Consider the following 15,465-nt stretch of genomic DNA (forward strand, 5'->3'; position numbering starts at 1 on the left):
ATCACTGTATCTATGCGACTCCATTGGACAAAACTCTTCCCCACAAGAGAGGATCATGTTTAGTAAGGTCATGTCACAATATTCCTCCTTTAGCCTAGTGGCACAGGAAAGGGGGTGCAGTGGGTGTGGGCTGGCCAAGGTGTCATCACTGAAGGGGGTGACAAAATGGCAACTATTTTTTTAAAAAAAGTAACTCCCGCACCCACCACACACCCCTTCCTACGCCAGTGGTAGCTAGGTGAGGCGGGGGGCACTGGGTGCCACACCGAGGGGCCTCCAGCATGCCTGAGCCACGCGTCTCTCCCGAGGGGGAGGCAGCAGGCGGACTGCCTGCAAGCTCTGCGCTGCTTTTTCGAGCAGCGTGGGGCTTGTGTCTGCCCACCGCCTCAGCTGCCCTACAGCTGAGGGGGAGGTTGCGGAGAGGCTCCATGCAGAGCGCCCTGCCTTGGCTTGCCCCACCCCCATGGGCAGCTCACCCCACCCCTGGCTGCAGGACACACACGCCACACCGGGCACCTGATTGGCTAGCTATGCCACTGCTTGGGCCTGCCCTCTAAACTGGAAGCAATGTTATCTTTCTTCTCTGACAGTTCAGCAGTGACATCAGGACTCCTGTGGTCTCTCCAGAGCAACTTTGGACATTTGAAGCAGACAAGAAGTGGGCACAAAAGGACCCTCTTACTTGCGAAGCATCTTTGCTTTCAGGGCATTCTTCGTCTGATTCCAGGTTTCTAGCTCTGGGCTGGTTAGTGCCGTAGGTTTCATGTGGTCCAAGACAGTGATGTCTTTCCCTTGCTTCCATAAGTCGTATCGGTCAGGTTGGAGGACCCGTACAAAAACATCCATAGAGATTTTCACCATGTCTTTCCGGCACGTGCACTGAAAAACAAAGTCCAGACACCCATCAGTTTAGTGTTACAAGGAAGAGGTGGTGGTGGTGGTGATGTACCAACAGAATTGCATTACAGTCCACATACCCCAAACTGGCTGCCACCAGAGTTCAAAATTCCCATTGTTCTAGGCGCATTTTGCGACAAGGAACTTCATTAGCGCAAGCAGTGTCTGAGCTCTGGGCCTAAGATTTCAGATCAAAACTGCAGAGTGGAAGGAAAGGAGGGCCTTTTTCTGCCTCCCCACTTCCAGCTACTCTCTGAAGACTGGAGAAGAGACCTTCTTAAGAATGTTAGGGGGGTGGGCTGGACCATGTGAAAATGAACATAATATTTTAGCTGCAGTTCATTCATTTTCAGCTTTGTATTCTAGTTATAAAAAAGCACGCCTAGACATTCCGTTGTTGCACCCATGCTCCTAGGTTTCATATCTCAGTTTCTAACACTGGCTGCCACCCATCAACATCTCCAAGCCCCTCTTGTTCTGACTGAACTGTTGTGAGGACATGGAATATGCACAAGCACTGCCTGCTAAGGTTGGAGACAATAGCCCCTAAGTAGAAAAACCTTAGAATCATAGAATCATAGAGTTGGAAGAGACCACAAGGGCCATTGAGTCCAACCCCCTGCCAAGCAGGAAACACCACCAGAGCACTCCTGACATATGGTTGTCAAGCCTCTGCTTAAAGACCTCCAAAGTAGGAGACTCCACCACACTCCTTGGCAGCAAATTCCACTGTCAAACAGCTCTTACTGTCAGGAAGTTCTTCCTCATGTTTAGGTGGAATCTTCTTTCTTGTAGTTTGGATCCATTGCTCCGTGTCCGCTTCTCTGGAGCAGCAGAAAACAACCTTTCTCCCTCCTCTATGTGACATCCTTTTATATATTTGAACATGGCTATCATATCACCCCTTAACCTCCTCTTCTCCAGGCTAAACATGCCCAGCTCCCTTAGCCGTTCCTCATAAGGCATCATTTCCAGGCATTTGACCATTTTGGTTGCCCTCCTCTGGACACGTTCCAGTTTGTCAGTGTCCTTCTTGAATTGTGGTGCCCAGAACTGGACACAGTACTCCAGGTGAGGTCTGACCAGAGCAGAATACAGTGGCACTATTACTTCCCTTGATCTAGATGCTATACTCCTATTGATGCAGCCCAGAATTGCATTGGCTTTTTTAGCTGCTGCGTCACACTGTTGGCTCACCTTGCCTACACTCAGGTCCAGGAGGAGCTGCGAATAGTCTTGAATAATGGGAGGTGGCGGCAGAGGCATGTAGGAAACAAGGGTGGCAAAATGGAGGGCAAAGACAAGGGACTAAGATGCCAGTGTGTATGAGGAGCAAACTCACAGTCCCAAAGACAGGAGGGGATGTGAGCCATTGATGAGAAATGAATGCCCAGGCAAGACAGATTCGGAGGCAGTGGCTGTAGGCCAGAGAGGCCGAAGAGGCAATGGGGTGGGACACATATTTGCACATACAGATTTAAAGTTAACCAACCAATGTGGAGGTGGCTGTCTTGGCTCTTTTTTGAAAATATTTATGGCTCTGAAAGTGAAGCAGGCAGGAAAGGAGAAGGGGAAGGCTCTCCCTTGCCAGGCTCCCGCTCCTTTGCTGGAGGATTGTCCCCTCCTCCCATTTTCTCATTTCAGAGAGAGAGTTCAGGGCACCACCTTCTGCTCTGCAGTGAAAAACAAGCAATAATAACCCACCAGCGCCAAACAGGGAGAGAATATTTATGGCCGGGCGATTTCCAGCAAACCCAATTCGCTTAATGAAAAATAGCAGAGGACAGAAAGAAAGATCCCAGAATGTAATTTGGCTACGGAGCTGCAGACCACAGATGGTGCCCGTGTTTCAGGTTCCTGGCTAGGCTGGAGCTCTCCCCAGAGCCTCCATCAACAGTAGCTTAAGGGATTTGTATCGAACAGCTTTCCAATAGTCCCCCCCCCCCCAGGTAATTAAAAAAGGCACCTGAGTGTGTTCCCAGGGAGGGAAGGGAGGCAAGGCACTCACTTGGAGAAGCAGGGTGCTAGTCTACTGTGGTCTAAGCTGCAAGAAAGCTGCATCAACAAACCCACTATTGCCCTGTCTGACTCATATGGATCACAGTGGGAACTATATGCAAAGAGATAGCACAGGCCAAAGTTGGCCCCTGCAATGTATAGAGAGGACAGGTAATGCAGCTGTGCAACTGCGTCCAATAGCTTACAACTAGGGTGTGGGGTGTGGAGGGAGGGAAAAGAACACTTCTATCAAAGTTTCCCTGTCGGTCTCTTGGAGAAGATTCTTAATCACCATGGGTTGTTCTCTCACTACAAAAAATTAACATTTCCTTTTCCCAGACTACAAAAATAGAGGTCATTTCCAAGCATCAATGAAAGAAGTGGTTAAGAACCCTTTGCCTGTGGTTTGATTAATACAAGAGTAAGGCAGCCAATGGGGCCAAAGTTGCCCTTGATCCATTCAAAATGCTGGTTGGCAAATAATATTGAACAGGCACCATATTTTGAACTGAGCAAGGCTTGAAGGGCATTCATCAAAGCACAGGCAAGGGGACATTGAACAGTTTCCTCCCCGGTTTTTATTAAAGGATTTTCATAGTTAACAAGGGTACATACAATGACTCTGTTTTCAGTTCACAGAGTTCTTTCTATAGGCCAGTTATCTTCAGTGTGAGACACTGCTGTCACAGACACTGTAAGGCTGGAACAACAGAGGCTCAGGCAGAACACTGTCCCTTATTGGGCCTCTTAAGGCATGGGCAAGGAGCTGCTTTTCTTGGAGAAAGAGGTCATAGCTCAGTGGTAGAGCCCCAGGTCAGTGAAAACAATGGACATGTAGTCTGGTTTTCTACAGGGCAGCTCTCCATCATGCAAATAGCAATTCTGTCCTGCCCTTTATTTCCTTCTTCACCTCGTATCTTCAGTCCTCAACAGGCAAATTCTGACCCCCATCTGAACATGAGTGGACCTTGCACGCAGCCAGACTGGAAAACAAGCTTCAAGTTGCTATTCCAAAGGGGTAGCTTTGCCAACAGCAGACTCTGGTGGCATTTTAAAGACATTTGCTACAAAAGCTTGACATAGTTAAATTGTAAGCAAATCTTGGTGGCATATAAAATTTGCCTAGAAACAGTAACACAACACACCCCTGAGAAACTGAAGATACGCTCTCGTGGTTTGACTAACATGATTCTGCTTGAGAGAAGGAAGGGAGGGGGTGTACCTCCCGGATACAAAATGTTTCTGTCACTCCCAAAGGGAAGGATCCCTCTGGGAGTATTTAATCCCAGCGTAGATTCTCTTGCTGCAACTGGTGTTATTCATGTAGGCACACCCCATGAAGGCTCCAGGAGAAAAGGGGGAACGGGGAGTCCTCAGAGAGCTGCTTTACTGTCACTTGGCCGCAAAGTCTCTCTCTGCTTCTCCCTCCCCCAGACTCTCTGCAATGCCTCAGCTCAACAGCAGGCACATTTCCTTCTCCCTCGCCCACCTCTTTACATGCACAAATCTACCATGATGTATGTTTATATTTCAATTTTAATATTGTTTTATTGCTTTCACACTGGTGCACATGAATAATTTACACCCGGGCTGGGTCCTCGGGGGCCTCTTTCTGCCCAGGCGGCGATATTTTCTCAGCCTCTGTGCCGCATTGCTCCCACAAAAGCCTCTTGCCAAAAAGACGCGCGCGCACACCCCCCCCCCCGCCCTGCATTTCAGCTCCAGCACAGCTGTGTAATCCTTTCTGGAGCAGTGAGCAGCCTGGTGCAGCAGCAAATCAGAGCGCTGCTGACAGATATAAAGGGACTGGGGGACTATTTTCTTTTTCCTTCACTGCACCAGGACCCTAAGCCAAGCTTACGTCTCCGCTTTTTGCTTTGGCACTGTTAACACCTTCACTTGAACTTCATTAACAACACTGACACCTGACCTGATGATCGGAATAAGGAATATGGGTTGTTCTCTCACTACAAAAAAAGGGAACATTTCCCTTTCCCTGACTACAAAAATAAACACTGAAGCAGTTGCGTTTGTATCCCTGCTGCGACACTTTAGCAAAGGCAGGTTGCCTGGTGGGAAAATGCTGTGATTACTAAGAACCAAACTGTACATTAAAAGGGAAAAAAGTGTTAAGAGCTCCCACCACAGAATGTGAGTGGGGAGGGGGGGAACCCCATGATTTAATGCTTCCTCATGTTAAAAACAAATAAACAAGACTATACCTGGCAGAAGAGGCTGGAATCATCAGCTTCCGATATGCTTTCTACTGAAAGGGTGGGGCGTTTCCATATCAGGGCTCCCAACCCCCACTGCTAAATTTCAGAAGGACTATATACCACGGGCTGCTTCTTAACAAGTGGATTGCACTGGCTTCATCTCTGAACTGAACCTCAACACTCACATTTGTGTTTTCCGAAATTCATAAAGCTCAAAGTTCAGAATAAAGAGTGATGGATTGCTAAAACATATAAACCGGAGTTGTGCTACGAAACATTGTTTACTGGGATGAAGCAGAACATAAATCAGTTTCCAGTTACGATGACACTTGCTCTGTCTGATTATGAAAACAACATTGGAAATTTCAATAGTATTATACAAGAACAAAATCCAAATTTATTGCCATTATAGGGATGTTTATTTTCTGAGCTTTTTCTCTAAAAGTATGAATTTATTTAGGGGTTTTTTCCTGGCTGATACATATGTTTCTAAAGTCTTACTGTTATTTACTGCAATATTGATGGTTTCTGTTTTCAACTTTTTGTTTATTCTCCCCTAACTGGCAACAAGATACACTTAGGCACCTTAGGCTGTGGCCACACCTCTAATTACAAATACGTATGTGTTAGTACAACAGAAACAGTTATACTTTTACAATTTTATAAACATACAAGAAAGCACAACCCTGCCCCTTGCAAATTTTCTTGCTCCTCCTACCCCCCAAACCCAATTTTCCCTCCGAGTTTCAAGGTTTCAGGGTAGAAATTCAATGCCTGTGGAATTGGGAGTGTCGTCTAGAAAATAAACTATTGTGAGGGAGAAAGGCAAAAGACAAGCTAATCCATAAATAATGCTTGCTGAGTGATATTTGGAGTCGTACAGATACACCTATTGGATCTGCACCTGTACAAGATCAGAATCCTCTAGGTCAGGGATGAGAAACATCTGGCCCTCCAGAAGTTGCTGTACTACAATTCCTATCATCCTGCCTGGGGCTGAGTTCCTGGAACGTGGTTTGAAAACTGCTGGTTTTAACATGTTTTGGCCGGCCTTTTCACTGCAACAGCCTAACGCCACCCCTCTCCTGGAATTTCCTCGGTTTCTAGCACACAATGGCCAGGCCAGTCATACCGCAGCCTCTTGCCAATCAATTTTCAATGTATTTCCTCCCCATGACCTCTAATTCTAGCAATCAACGTGCTGGCGTTTCAAGCCCAGTGATCCAACACATATGCTCCCCATTGCCCTTTCTCTGGAAAGGAAGGTGCTTGTTCTCAAAAAGGTTTTTTTAACAATGCCGTTCCTTTTTAAAAGAGAAAATTAAAACAAACTGGGGCACAAAGAATGTTTGAACGGTTCTCTCAAATACCGACAGAACCCTAGATCCCCCCCCAAGAATCCCAAGCTATTGCTTAAAATATTAAGTGGTCAATAGAAAGATAAAAATAAAAAATGATTGGAAACCCCGCTCCCCAGAGGTCTGTGTAGCACAGTTGATGGACTCTGAAGCTCTTTTCCACTATAATCCACCTGAGGATAATGCGGGAATTCCAAATAGCTAAATTAGCAAGCAAGGTGCTTTCTACTTTTAAATCAGGAACCAATAAAAGAAAATGAGGCTTCTGATGATAGGCCCGTTTGGTTCTGGAGAGCTATCTGTAACAAAGGGCTACGCCCCTTTCACCCGTTGCAGGTGAGAAGCACTGCAGGCGTGGACAAAGGGGTGCAATATTAGCCAGGTGATGTACCAGGAGAGCAGAGAGAGGGGCAATGGTTGGGGTTAGGTAGGAAAAGACATTGGAAGCTTAGGAAGGAGGCAACAGAAAGGTTCAAAGCTGGATAGGCAATCAGATGGTGAATGCAGTCAACCACCCACTCCCAGTAACTCTCTGCATCAGTCACTTGCTGCAGTGCTCCAACTGTAAGATGCCTGTTTAAATTATGTCTTGTCGCCCACCTGAGCGGCCCAACACTACCTCTGACCTGGTGGTTCTAACCATGCTGCCTTCCTATGCCTAGAGCAACCATTCCTCTTCATCAATCAAGCCACCATGCAATGTAGGAAGCAAAACCTCTTGACTTCCACTCCAGGGCTTTTCTGGTTCTGCACCTAGGTTAAGTCCACTGCCACATGAATCCCATCTAGAACACCCCTTCTGTAAGCAACTCCTTCTCCAACTATGACGCTCCAACAGGCCTGGGTCCAGAGCAGGATCTAATACTCTGCAAGCAGCAAGCAACTGCCTCTGACTCCTGTCTGTCCAGAGGTCTATGTGGCCTGCATGGTAGATCTCCCATTCTGAGCACGGCAAGTGTGAAGAAGGGCCCTGATCTGCCCACCATTTCTCTGAGTGAGGCTATCAGGTATCTCCCGCCAGTTCTCTTCATATGCGAAACAGGTACTTAAGGGGTCTACCTGGGGAAAGGGACCAGAAAGAGCCAGTACTTCCCCTAAAGGTAAAGGGACCCCTGACCATTAGGTCTAGTCGTGGCCGACTCTGGGGTTGTGGTGCTCATCTCTCTTTATTGGCCGAGGGAGCCGGCGAACAGCTTCCGGGTCATGTGGCCAGCAGGACTAAGCTGCTTCTGGCGAACCAGAGCAGCGCACTGAAATGTTGTTTACCTTCCTGCCGGAGTGGTACCTATTTATCTACTTGCACTTTGACATGCTTTCAAATTGCTAGGCTGGCAGGAGCAGGGACCGAGCAACGGGAGCTTACCCCGTCGCGGGGATTTGAACCGCCGACCTTCTGATCAGCAAGTCCTAGGCTCTGTGGTTTAACCCACAGCGCCACCTGCATCACTAATACTTCCCCTACCCCACCCCAAAAAGAATGGAGTGAGACTTTAAAAAAATCAAGCTGTTTCTTGCAGCTTGTTCTCCTCCCAACATAAAGGTATCCAGTTCCCTTTCCAGCGCCAGGATTTCCTATGAAGCTGCCAGGCTTTGCTGACTCTTTGCAAGTGAAGTTAAACAATTAGTGAATAGATTAGGATTAGTTCAGTTTTAGAACCAGTTGTCCAGGTTTATTTTGTATTCTGTTTGGACTTTCTGCCTGCTTTCCCCCTATCTTTAGTCCTAATAAGGTTTCTTAATTTGCCTATTGAAGTGTGGAGGTTTGCAAGCCTCAGAGTTTTAGGATCCCCACATGCCCAGATGCTTGGCATTCAAGCTACTGGGAGCTTAGGACTGGAGTTGTAAGTGACCAGCATGCTCTTAGGAGGTCTTGGAGAGCCTCAGATACAGCGAAGGCTGCACTCAAGTAAGCCACAAAGGTGAGGGTTGAACTTAAGGAGTGCTGGAGCACAGGCTCAGAACCTTTTAAAAGTAATTCACTAGTGCATCCCAGATTCCCTCCCATCTGGGTTAGAGGAGTAAATGGGGGGAGGCAGAAACTACTGGAGAGTAAGGTCTGCTGGCAGCACTGCAGGGCTGTTGTGTTGCAGTTGAACAACATAGGAGTGTGTGAGCGACTCTCTTGGGAATCGCTCCTTCATCAAGTTCCTTGGGAAAGAAGTAGCAAACATTTCCAGATGTGCAGTGCTAAATCAACAGCATCAAAGTCTGCCTTGTGAGGGATTTCTTTGGGCCATACCAGAAAAGCCCCCAAAACCAGATCCTGGGGTTTACACCCCAAACTCATGGTATAACTGCATAATAGTCCACTTCTTTCCCCCCTCCTTCTACCTCCCTCCTGCCCCACTCCCCCCCCAAAAAAAACTGGGAGTGAAATTTGTCCTGATTCTTCACCCCCAGAAATGCTTCAGAATGACAAGGTCATCAGAAGCAGCCTCCGTAACTAAGGCGGCTGTTCGCTTGTCACATCAAAAAATGACAGATGAAAACACACAAAAGTACAGCTACACTGTTTGGGGACTCTGGGATCTAATCAAGCATCTTTGCATCTCTCACCATTTTCCTCTCTCATTTGGTGCCCAGGCTGCCATGCCGAAGAGCCAAGGAACAGCGTGGCTGTCACCAAGCATCCCAGGAGAGTGTCAGATCAAAGAGCAGAATATTCATAAGCCAGCTCTCCCAGGACCAGCTCGTGAGTTAAGAGGAAAGTGAGGGGGGAAGAAAATAGCAAGCATTCCAAGGTTGACTGTTTGCTTCCAGTTACAGGGCATCAAAGACCCAACAGCAGCAACTAATTGACTTCTGGAAAATAAAATGAATGACAGTTCACTGGCAGCAGGCTTTGGGCAGACTTCATCAACTTCTTGGATTCACTGGCCCAGGATGTCATGATGGCCACTAGCCTACATAGCTTTAAGGGCATGAACAGAACAGAAATTGTGTTCCGGCGGCGCGGCGGCAGCAGGAGTCCCCATTAGCTAAAGTGGTACTTCAGGTTAAGAACAGTTTCAAGTTAAGTACGGACCTCCGGAACGAATTAAGCACTTAACCCGAGGTACCACTGTAGTTCAGAAACTGAAGCTGGTTGAGATCACTGCAACTAGGTTGCTCAATGGCACTGAGTGAGGATCTTGCTGAAGTTGAAACAACCCTATTGGCTCACAGTGGGTTTCTGAGCTCAATTCAAAGCGTTAGTCTTAATCTTTAAAGCCCTTCACCAAGAATGGAAAATGTGTGGCCACCCAGATGTTGTTGGACTCCAGGCTAATGGTCAGAGGTGATGGGAATTTGAATCTAACCATTTTTGGAGTGTCGCTAGTAGCAAGCAGAGAGCGAGAGAGACTTTTCTGTCATGGCTCCTGGCATTTGGAATGCCGCCCCCACAATGTCTGTCTTAAGGCCTCATTGCTATCCTATACATGCCAGGCAGCACCATTTCCCTCAGGCTTCTAAGAACTACTAATGTAAGCATTTTCAACGCAGAGCAGTTTGTTTTTCTTTGTATTTGAATGGACTGTTGTCGATTTAGTTTGTTGCTTTTAATTTGCTCTATTAATTCACATGCTTTATATTAATATGTTTGTATCAGTGATAATAATTATGGTATTGTAACATCCTCCTGAAGATCACACCTCTTGACCTGTATCGCTGTGCTAAAGCAGAACAAAGATCCTTGCAGCACTTCCTGTGAGAGTGGCTGGTCAGATGTTCCAGGGAAGCTCACAGGCAGGGTGGTGACAGGTGGATGGATGTCTCTTATGGTTTGTCCCCACCATCTGATAATGGTGGATAGCTTGTCTTTTTAAACATGGACATTCTGTTCTTAGCTACCATGGTTGATAGCTGTTTAATCTCTCTGTGAATTACTGCTTGTGTTCCTTACCCTGCCTTTCAGGCAACTTGCAAAAAACAAAACATGTGTGTGCACATGCACTAGTTTAAAACAAAACCATGCCCCAATGTATTGTGAGCAGGAGAAAAAATATGTAAGATGCAGAAGATAATTAGGTCTGAGGACAGGCACGATGTGGCTTAGGATAAACATGACTGATAGGCAGTCACCCCCCCCCCAAGGTGTAGATAAACTTTTCTCTATTGAGCCCCAAAGCCAGGCCTATGCAAACTCAGCCCGCCAGATGTTTTGGGACTACAACTCCCATCATCCCTAGCTAACAGGACCAGTGGTCAGGGATGATGGGAATTGCAGTCTCAAAACATCTGGAGGGCTGAGTTTGCCTATGCCTGCCCAAAGCCATCCCTCTACCCTTCAAGCTTTCCAAAATCTGCTAAGATCCAAAAAATTCAGCCCACCAGCAACCAAGGGAGCTCCTTCCCCCACATCTGCCTCTCAAGAAAGGGTAGAAGAAAGGCACAAATTCTCATCAAGGTTTTATCATGTCCCCCGGATATGTTAAATTATCTTTTATGCCGCTAATAATCGTCCATGTAATGAGTGAAATTAAGGGAAATGGCTCGTTTTTATTAAAAAAATAAGTAATAACATAGCATAAAAATGTAAAGCAAAGCCCAGTTCTATATCTCTTGTACAGAAGGTGGATCCTCTTTTCAACAATAAACCATTAAGCCAAAAGCTGAATGCTATCTGCTCAGCAGTGCGTGGAATGTTAACATAAAACCTCATTTATTGCCGTGTAGAAACAGATCAGATTAAAGATAAGTTTAAAGAGCTGCTACTATGACTCCCCTTACTGTGGGCTATGTGGAAGGATAAAGTATTTTTCAAATTGTTTTTTAAAAACTGTGGTGAGTAACGCTGCAATCACATGGGAAGCTGGTCACCTTTCATGCCCCGCATGCAGTGAGGACAGCTATTATCACTCTTTGTGCTAGATTAAGGGCAAGTGCCATCCTATTCTGGAATTATAAAATCAAACTGCATTGTGGGGTGCAGGGATGCACATGTCAGCCCCACTCCTTCCACCTGTGACCTTGTGCTGTGCACTTTGGGCTCCCAGATGCGGGAACATGCTTAGAAAACACCCCCAGACCTTGCCGTTCAACACAGCAAGGAGGGAGGGGGCATGCACAACTTTTTACAGCACCTGAACTGGGCTTGTGTGGCAAACATATCCCCCATGGATGGATGTTTTACACAACTGGCTGCTCACATTGATGGTATGTATGCAGCCTGGCTTCAGAGAGGAGGCAGAAGGTGCCTCCTAGGCCAACCCTCCGGATTGGGGTTATCCTGAGGTTTGGAGTATGTTGTCAGCTATATGCTGATGACACTCAGCTCTATTTCTCCTTTACATCTGCAGGTGAGGCAGTGGAAGTGCTGGACCAGTGTCTTGCCTCGATAATGGACTGGATGAGAGTCAACAAACTGAAGCTCAATCCAGATAAGACTGGGGCACTGTTAGTGGGTGGTTTCCTAGACCAGATGGGTGTGAGGTCGCCTGCTCTTGATGGGATTACACTTCCTCTGAAGGAGCAGGTTTGTAGCTTGGGGGTACACGAGAGGTCTGGAGGGTGTCAACATAAGAATGGGGCCTTTTCTGCAGTGGGTCCTCATCTGTGGAATGCTCTCCCCAGATTGATTCTCCCGGTGCCTTCATTATATACCCTTTGGTGCCAGGCAAAAACATTCATCTTCAACCAGGCCTTTGGTTGATTTGATTGACATCCTATGCCCTTTTAAAATGTGTTGGGGGATTATTGGGTTGCCGTTGTTGTTATTTTGATTGCACACTTTGTGGTTTTTATTCTGATTATATCCTGTGAACCGCCCTGAGACCTGTGAGTATAGAGTGGCATATAAATTCAAAAAGAAGAAAAAGAAGAGGAGGAGGAGGAAGACTTTCTTCAATGAGTCTTCTTTCTTATGGATGGAATGGGGTGGAGAGGGGAACCTTGCTGTTCTGGACCACCAGATGAGGAAGAGTAGGGATAAGCATGCGAACAATTTCCCACATATGTAATAAGAAGAAATTGTGAAACCAGCAACAAAGGAAAGCCACAGAACTACATTATACACCTTTAGGCACCAGGCAAAATCGTTCCTCTTCAACCAGGCCTTTGGCTAATTAACATTCTATACCCTTTTAAATGTGATTGTGGGAGGGGAAGGGGGGTTATTGTTTTGTGATGTATTTATTATGTATTTTGTGTTCTTGTGAACTGCCAGTATACAATTTTTTTAATTATTAACAGCAGCAACTAGCCCACATTTAGGGACCTAGACTTCCTTGACTGATCAGCGTTCCTTTTCTGTAGGCAGTCAATCTCTCTCCTCTGCACATATGCATTAAGTACATGAATTGTCCAAGCACATTGTAATGGTTCTAGGGGTTGCTCGTGCGTAAGCCGGTGCAAACACCTGGCTGGGTTGCCTGAGTGAACCTTTTCTGTCCGGACAGCCACTCTCTCGTGGCTGTCTCAATCGCTGGCAGAATCCGTCAGTGGGCGTTTCTTAAACTTCTTCCAGCAAAGAAGCTCTTTGATGCCTAGTCTCCTCCTACTCTCTCTGCGCGGAAGCCTTCTGCGCAAGGAGGGCATAGGCAGCGGAGGACCTCTACTCTCCCCGCTGGTCCCCGGCAAGGAGTCATGGGACCACCTCGCCGCTTCCCCCATCTGCCCCCCTTCTCCACTGGTTCTCTCCCCCAGAAGATGGGCTGCCTCTCCCACTCCCGGGACGCTCTCTGGAATCCCTCTGGATTTTGCTCTCTCCCTCCGGCACTGATGGCAGTTCCCTGACACACATATTTAAAAGGGTAATGTTAGAAGGTGGCAAGTATCGACCATAGGTTCATCAAGGGTTAAATTATCTTTTTCATATAAAAAATATGGAAAATTGAAAAGATGATGTGTACATTGCCAGCAGGTAGCCAATGGCTTGCGCTGAAGAAGATGAGCCCTAACCACCCCATTTCTGGTGTAATTACCACCACTGCGGCAAGTCTTGACAACATACTGGCTCATTAGAAAATCTGCTGGAAACAACAGAGTGCTTCATAAACAAAGCGATTAGACAGGGTTTTCTGTGAGCTCCCTCAATCCATAGCTGTAGGGCCCACACCCCCAATGGTCTTCTTCATTTGCTCCTGCAGTGCTGAGCACTGGTATTTAGGAGAAAACATGGGTGGGCAAGAGAAGAGAAGGCATGGGCTGAAAATGCCTATCTCGCAAAGCTTAGCGTTGTTCTCTCAAGCCCTGTATCTAACCTTGCTCTTCTGCTTATGGTGGGCATGTGAGAACAGCTACAAGGGGAAGGTCAGTCCCCCATGGGAGTTGGCATTCACAGCAGAATTCTACTAAATCAGAGTAAATGACAGAGCAGGACAGAAGTAAATGTTGCCTCATGTTGTAAAAGGCAAGTGGAAATTCTTTTTCTGGAGATCACTTGGTTCAAGCCCTGCTGTGAACGTAAGGAACCCAAGAGTACTGGCTAGCTCCTTCTGGGAGTTGTTTTCTAGGTTCTGGTTTACTGTGGAATGCTCACCGAAGGAATGAGCCATAGTTTGGTTTGAGGAAGCCATGATGAGGAGCATAAGACAAGATGCTGGCAAAGTACCCTTGAATACAAGGGGTTTATTGATTTTTTGTTAATCAAGATGAGTCTTAAATAAGTAAACAAATTGGATTAAGGAATTGGATTACGGAAATATTAAACTGCAGGATTATGGTATTTAACATTTGTCTGTTTTCAGACTGAAGCAGCCATTTTTCTTGGGTAAACATTTTTGTTTGCTAAAAGGAAACATACTCCTCCCAGGAAAAGCCTGGCAAAAACCACATGGTTCTTAGGCCTTTTCCATCCTGTTGTTCTCCTAATCCCAGTGTATCCTTTTTGTCTGTCTTGCAATAGAAAGCAGTAGACCTTCCTACAGCAAGTCAGATAGACAGATAGATTAAAGGTAAAGGTAAAGGGACCCCTGACCATTAGGTCCAGTCGTGGACAACTCTGGGGTTGCGGCGCTCATCTTGCTTTATTGGCCGAGGGAGCCGGCGTACAGCTTCTGGGTCATGTGGCCAGCATGACTAAGCCGCTTCTGGTGAACCAGAGCAGTGCACGGAAATGCCGTTTACCTTCCCGCCGGAGCGGTACCTATTGATCTACTTGCACTGTGAAGTGCTTTTGAACTGCTAGGTTGGCAGGAGCAGGGACCGAGCAACGGGAGCTCACCCCGTTGCGGGGATTCGAACCGCCGACCTTCTGATCGGCAAGTCCTAGGCTCTGTGGTTTAACCCACAGCGCCACCCGTGTGGTAGTTGTTATTAATTTATGAAAAGAAACCAGAGTTTATTGTTTGGTTGGTGACTGGTTACTTTGCCAAGGACCACCAGTGTTCTTAAAGAGAGTTTTGTGCCTCTGCCTTTACACTATTTTCAAATTCATAACCGTTTATTCAGTAAGCCCTACTGAATTAAATGGGATGCAGTTCAAAGTTATCCTGCATAGACACAGCCAAAAATTATGATAAGCAACCCACTGTACAGGCAGCTGCATCTCCTTGCAGGTCAAGACAGGGAGTTGTAGCTCAGTCTCCTCAGTAAAGACCATCTGCATATTGGTAAAGTGTTTTCTTTTTAGAAAGGCACTTGGACTATGAACCATACTGCCTTGTATGAACTGTTTCTGGATTTGTTTTAGTTTTTTAACGGCTGCTGTATTCTGGAATTCTCTGCTGCTGTTCTGTTGTTAAATCATAAGGATTGCTTTAAATTGTTACTTTATGGTTTTATCCTTGTTCTTAGCTGTCTTGAGCACTCTGGAGGCAAAGTGGGAGAATACTGTTTCAGGGCTGCTTAAAAATAAATAAATCACATGTGCTGGATTCCACTAATACTTTACCTAGTCCAGCATCTCATTTTCAGGGGACCAAGCAGACACTTCTGGGAAGTCTACAAACAGAGCATTCAGGGTTGCTGTTCGTCCTCTAGAAACAACTTCTTTGTGTCGGATTCTCAGGCCGCAGTCAGAGGTAACTGGCCACACTCCAGGCATTCGGCTTGAGATCCTTGTTGACCTCCCCGTC

General features: G+C 46.5%; 2 protein-coding genes across 5 annotated transcripts in view; one reads left to right on the plus strand and one right to left on the minus strand.

Annotated features, from left to right (window-relative positions):
- The window catches only part of KDM4B (lysine demethylase 4B), a 188,554-nt gene that overhangs the window by 68,365 nt on the left and 104,724 nt on the right, over positions 1–15,465 (minus strand). For all 4 annotated transcript variants that reach the window (XR_014520980.1, XR_014520981.1, XM_083483665.1 and 1 more), the window contains exon 9: positions 683–879. Coding sequence is in view for 2 of the 4 variants with exons in the window: in XM_083483665.1 (XP_083339791.1) it covers positions 683–879 (197 nt within the window). In the remaining 2 variants the exon portion in view is untranslated. The remainder of the gene's footprint in view (positions 1–682; positions 880–15,465) is intronic.
- The window catches only part of LOC310697329 (perilipin-3-like), a 181,528-nt gene continuing 181,200 nt past the window's right edge, over positions 15,138–15,465 (plus strand). Inside the window, exon 1 of the mRNA XM_083483878.1 lies at positions 15,138–15,142. The gene's annotated coding sequence lies outside the window, so the exon portion shown is untranslated. The remainder of the gene's footprint in view (positions 15,143–15,465) is intronic.

Source organism: Podarcis liolepis, assembly GCF_965112155.1.
Source record: "Podarcis liolepis genome assembly, chromosome: 18".
NCBI lineage: Eukaryota > Metazoa > Chordata > Lepidosauria > Squamata > Lacertidae > Podarcis > Podarcis liolepis.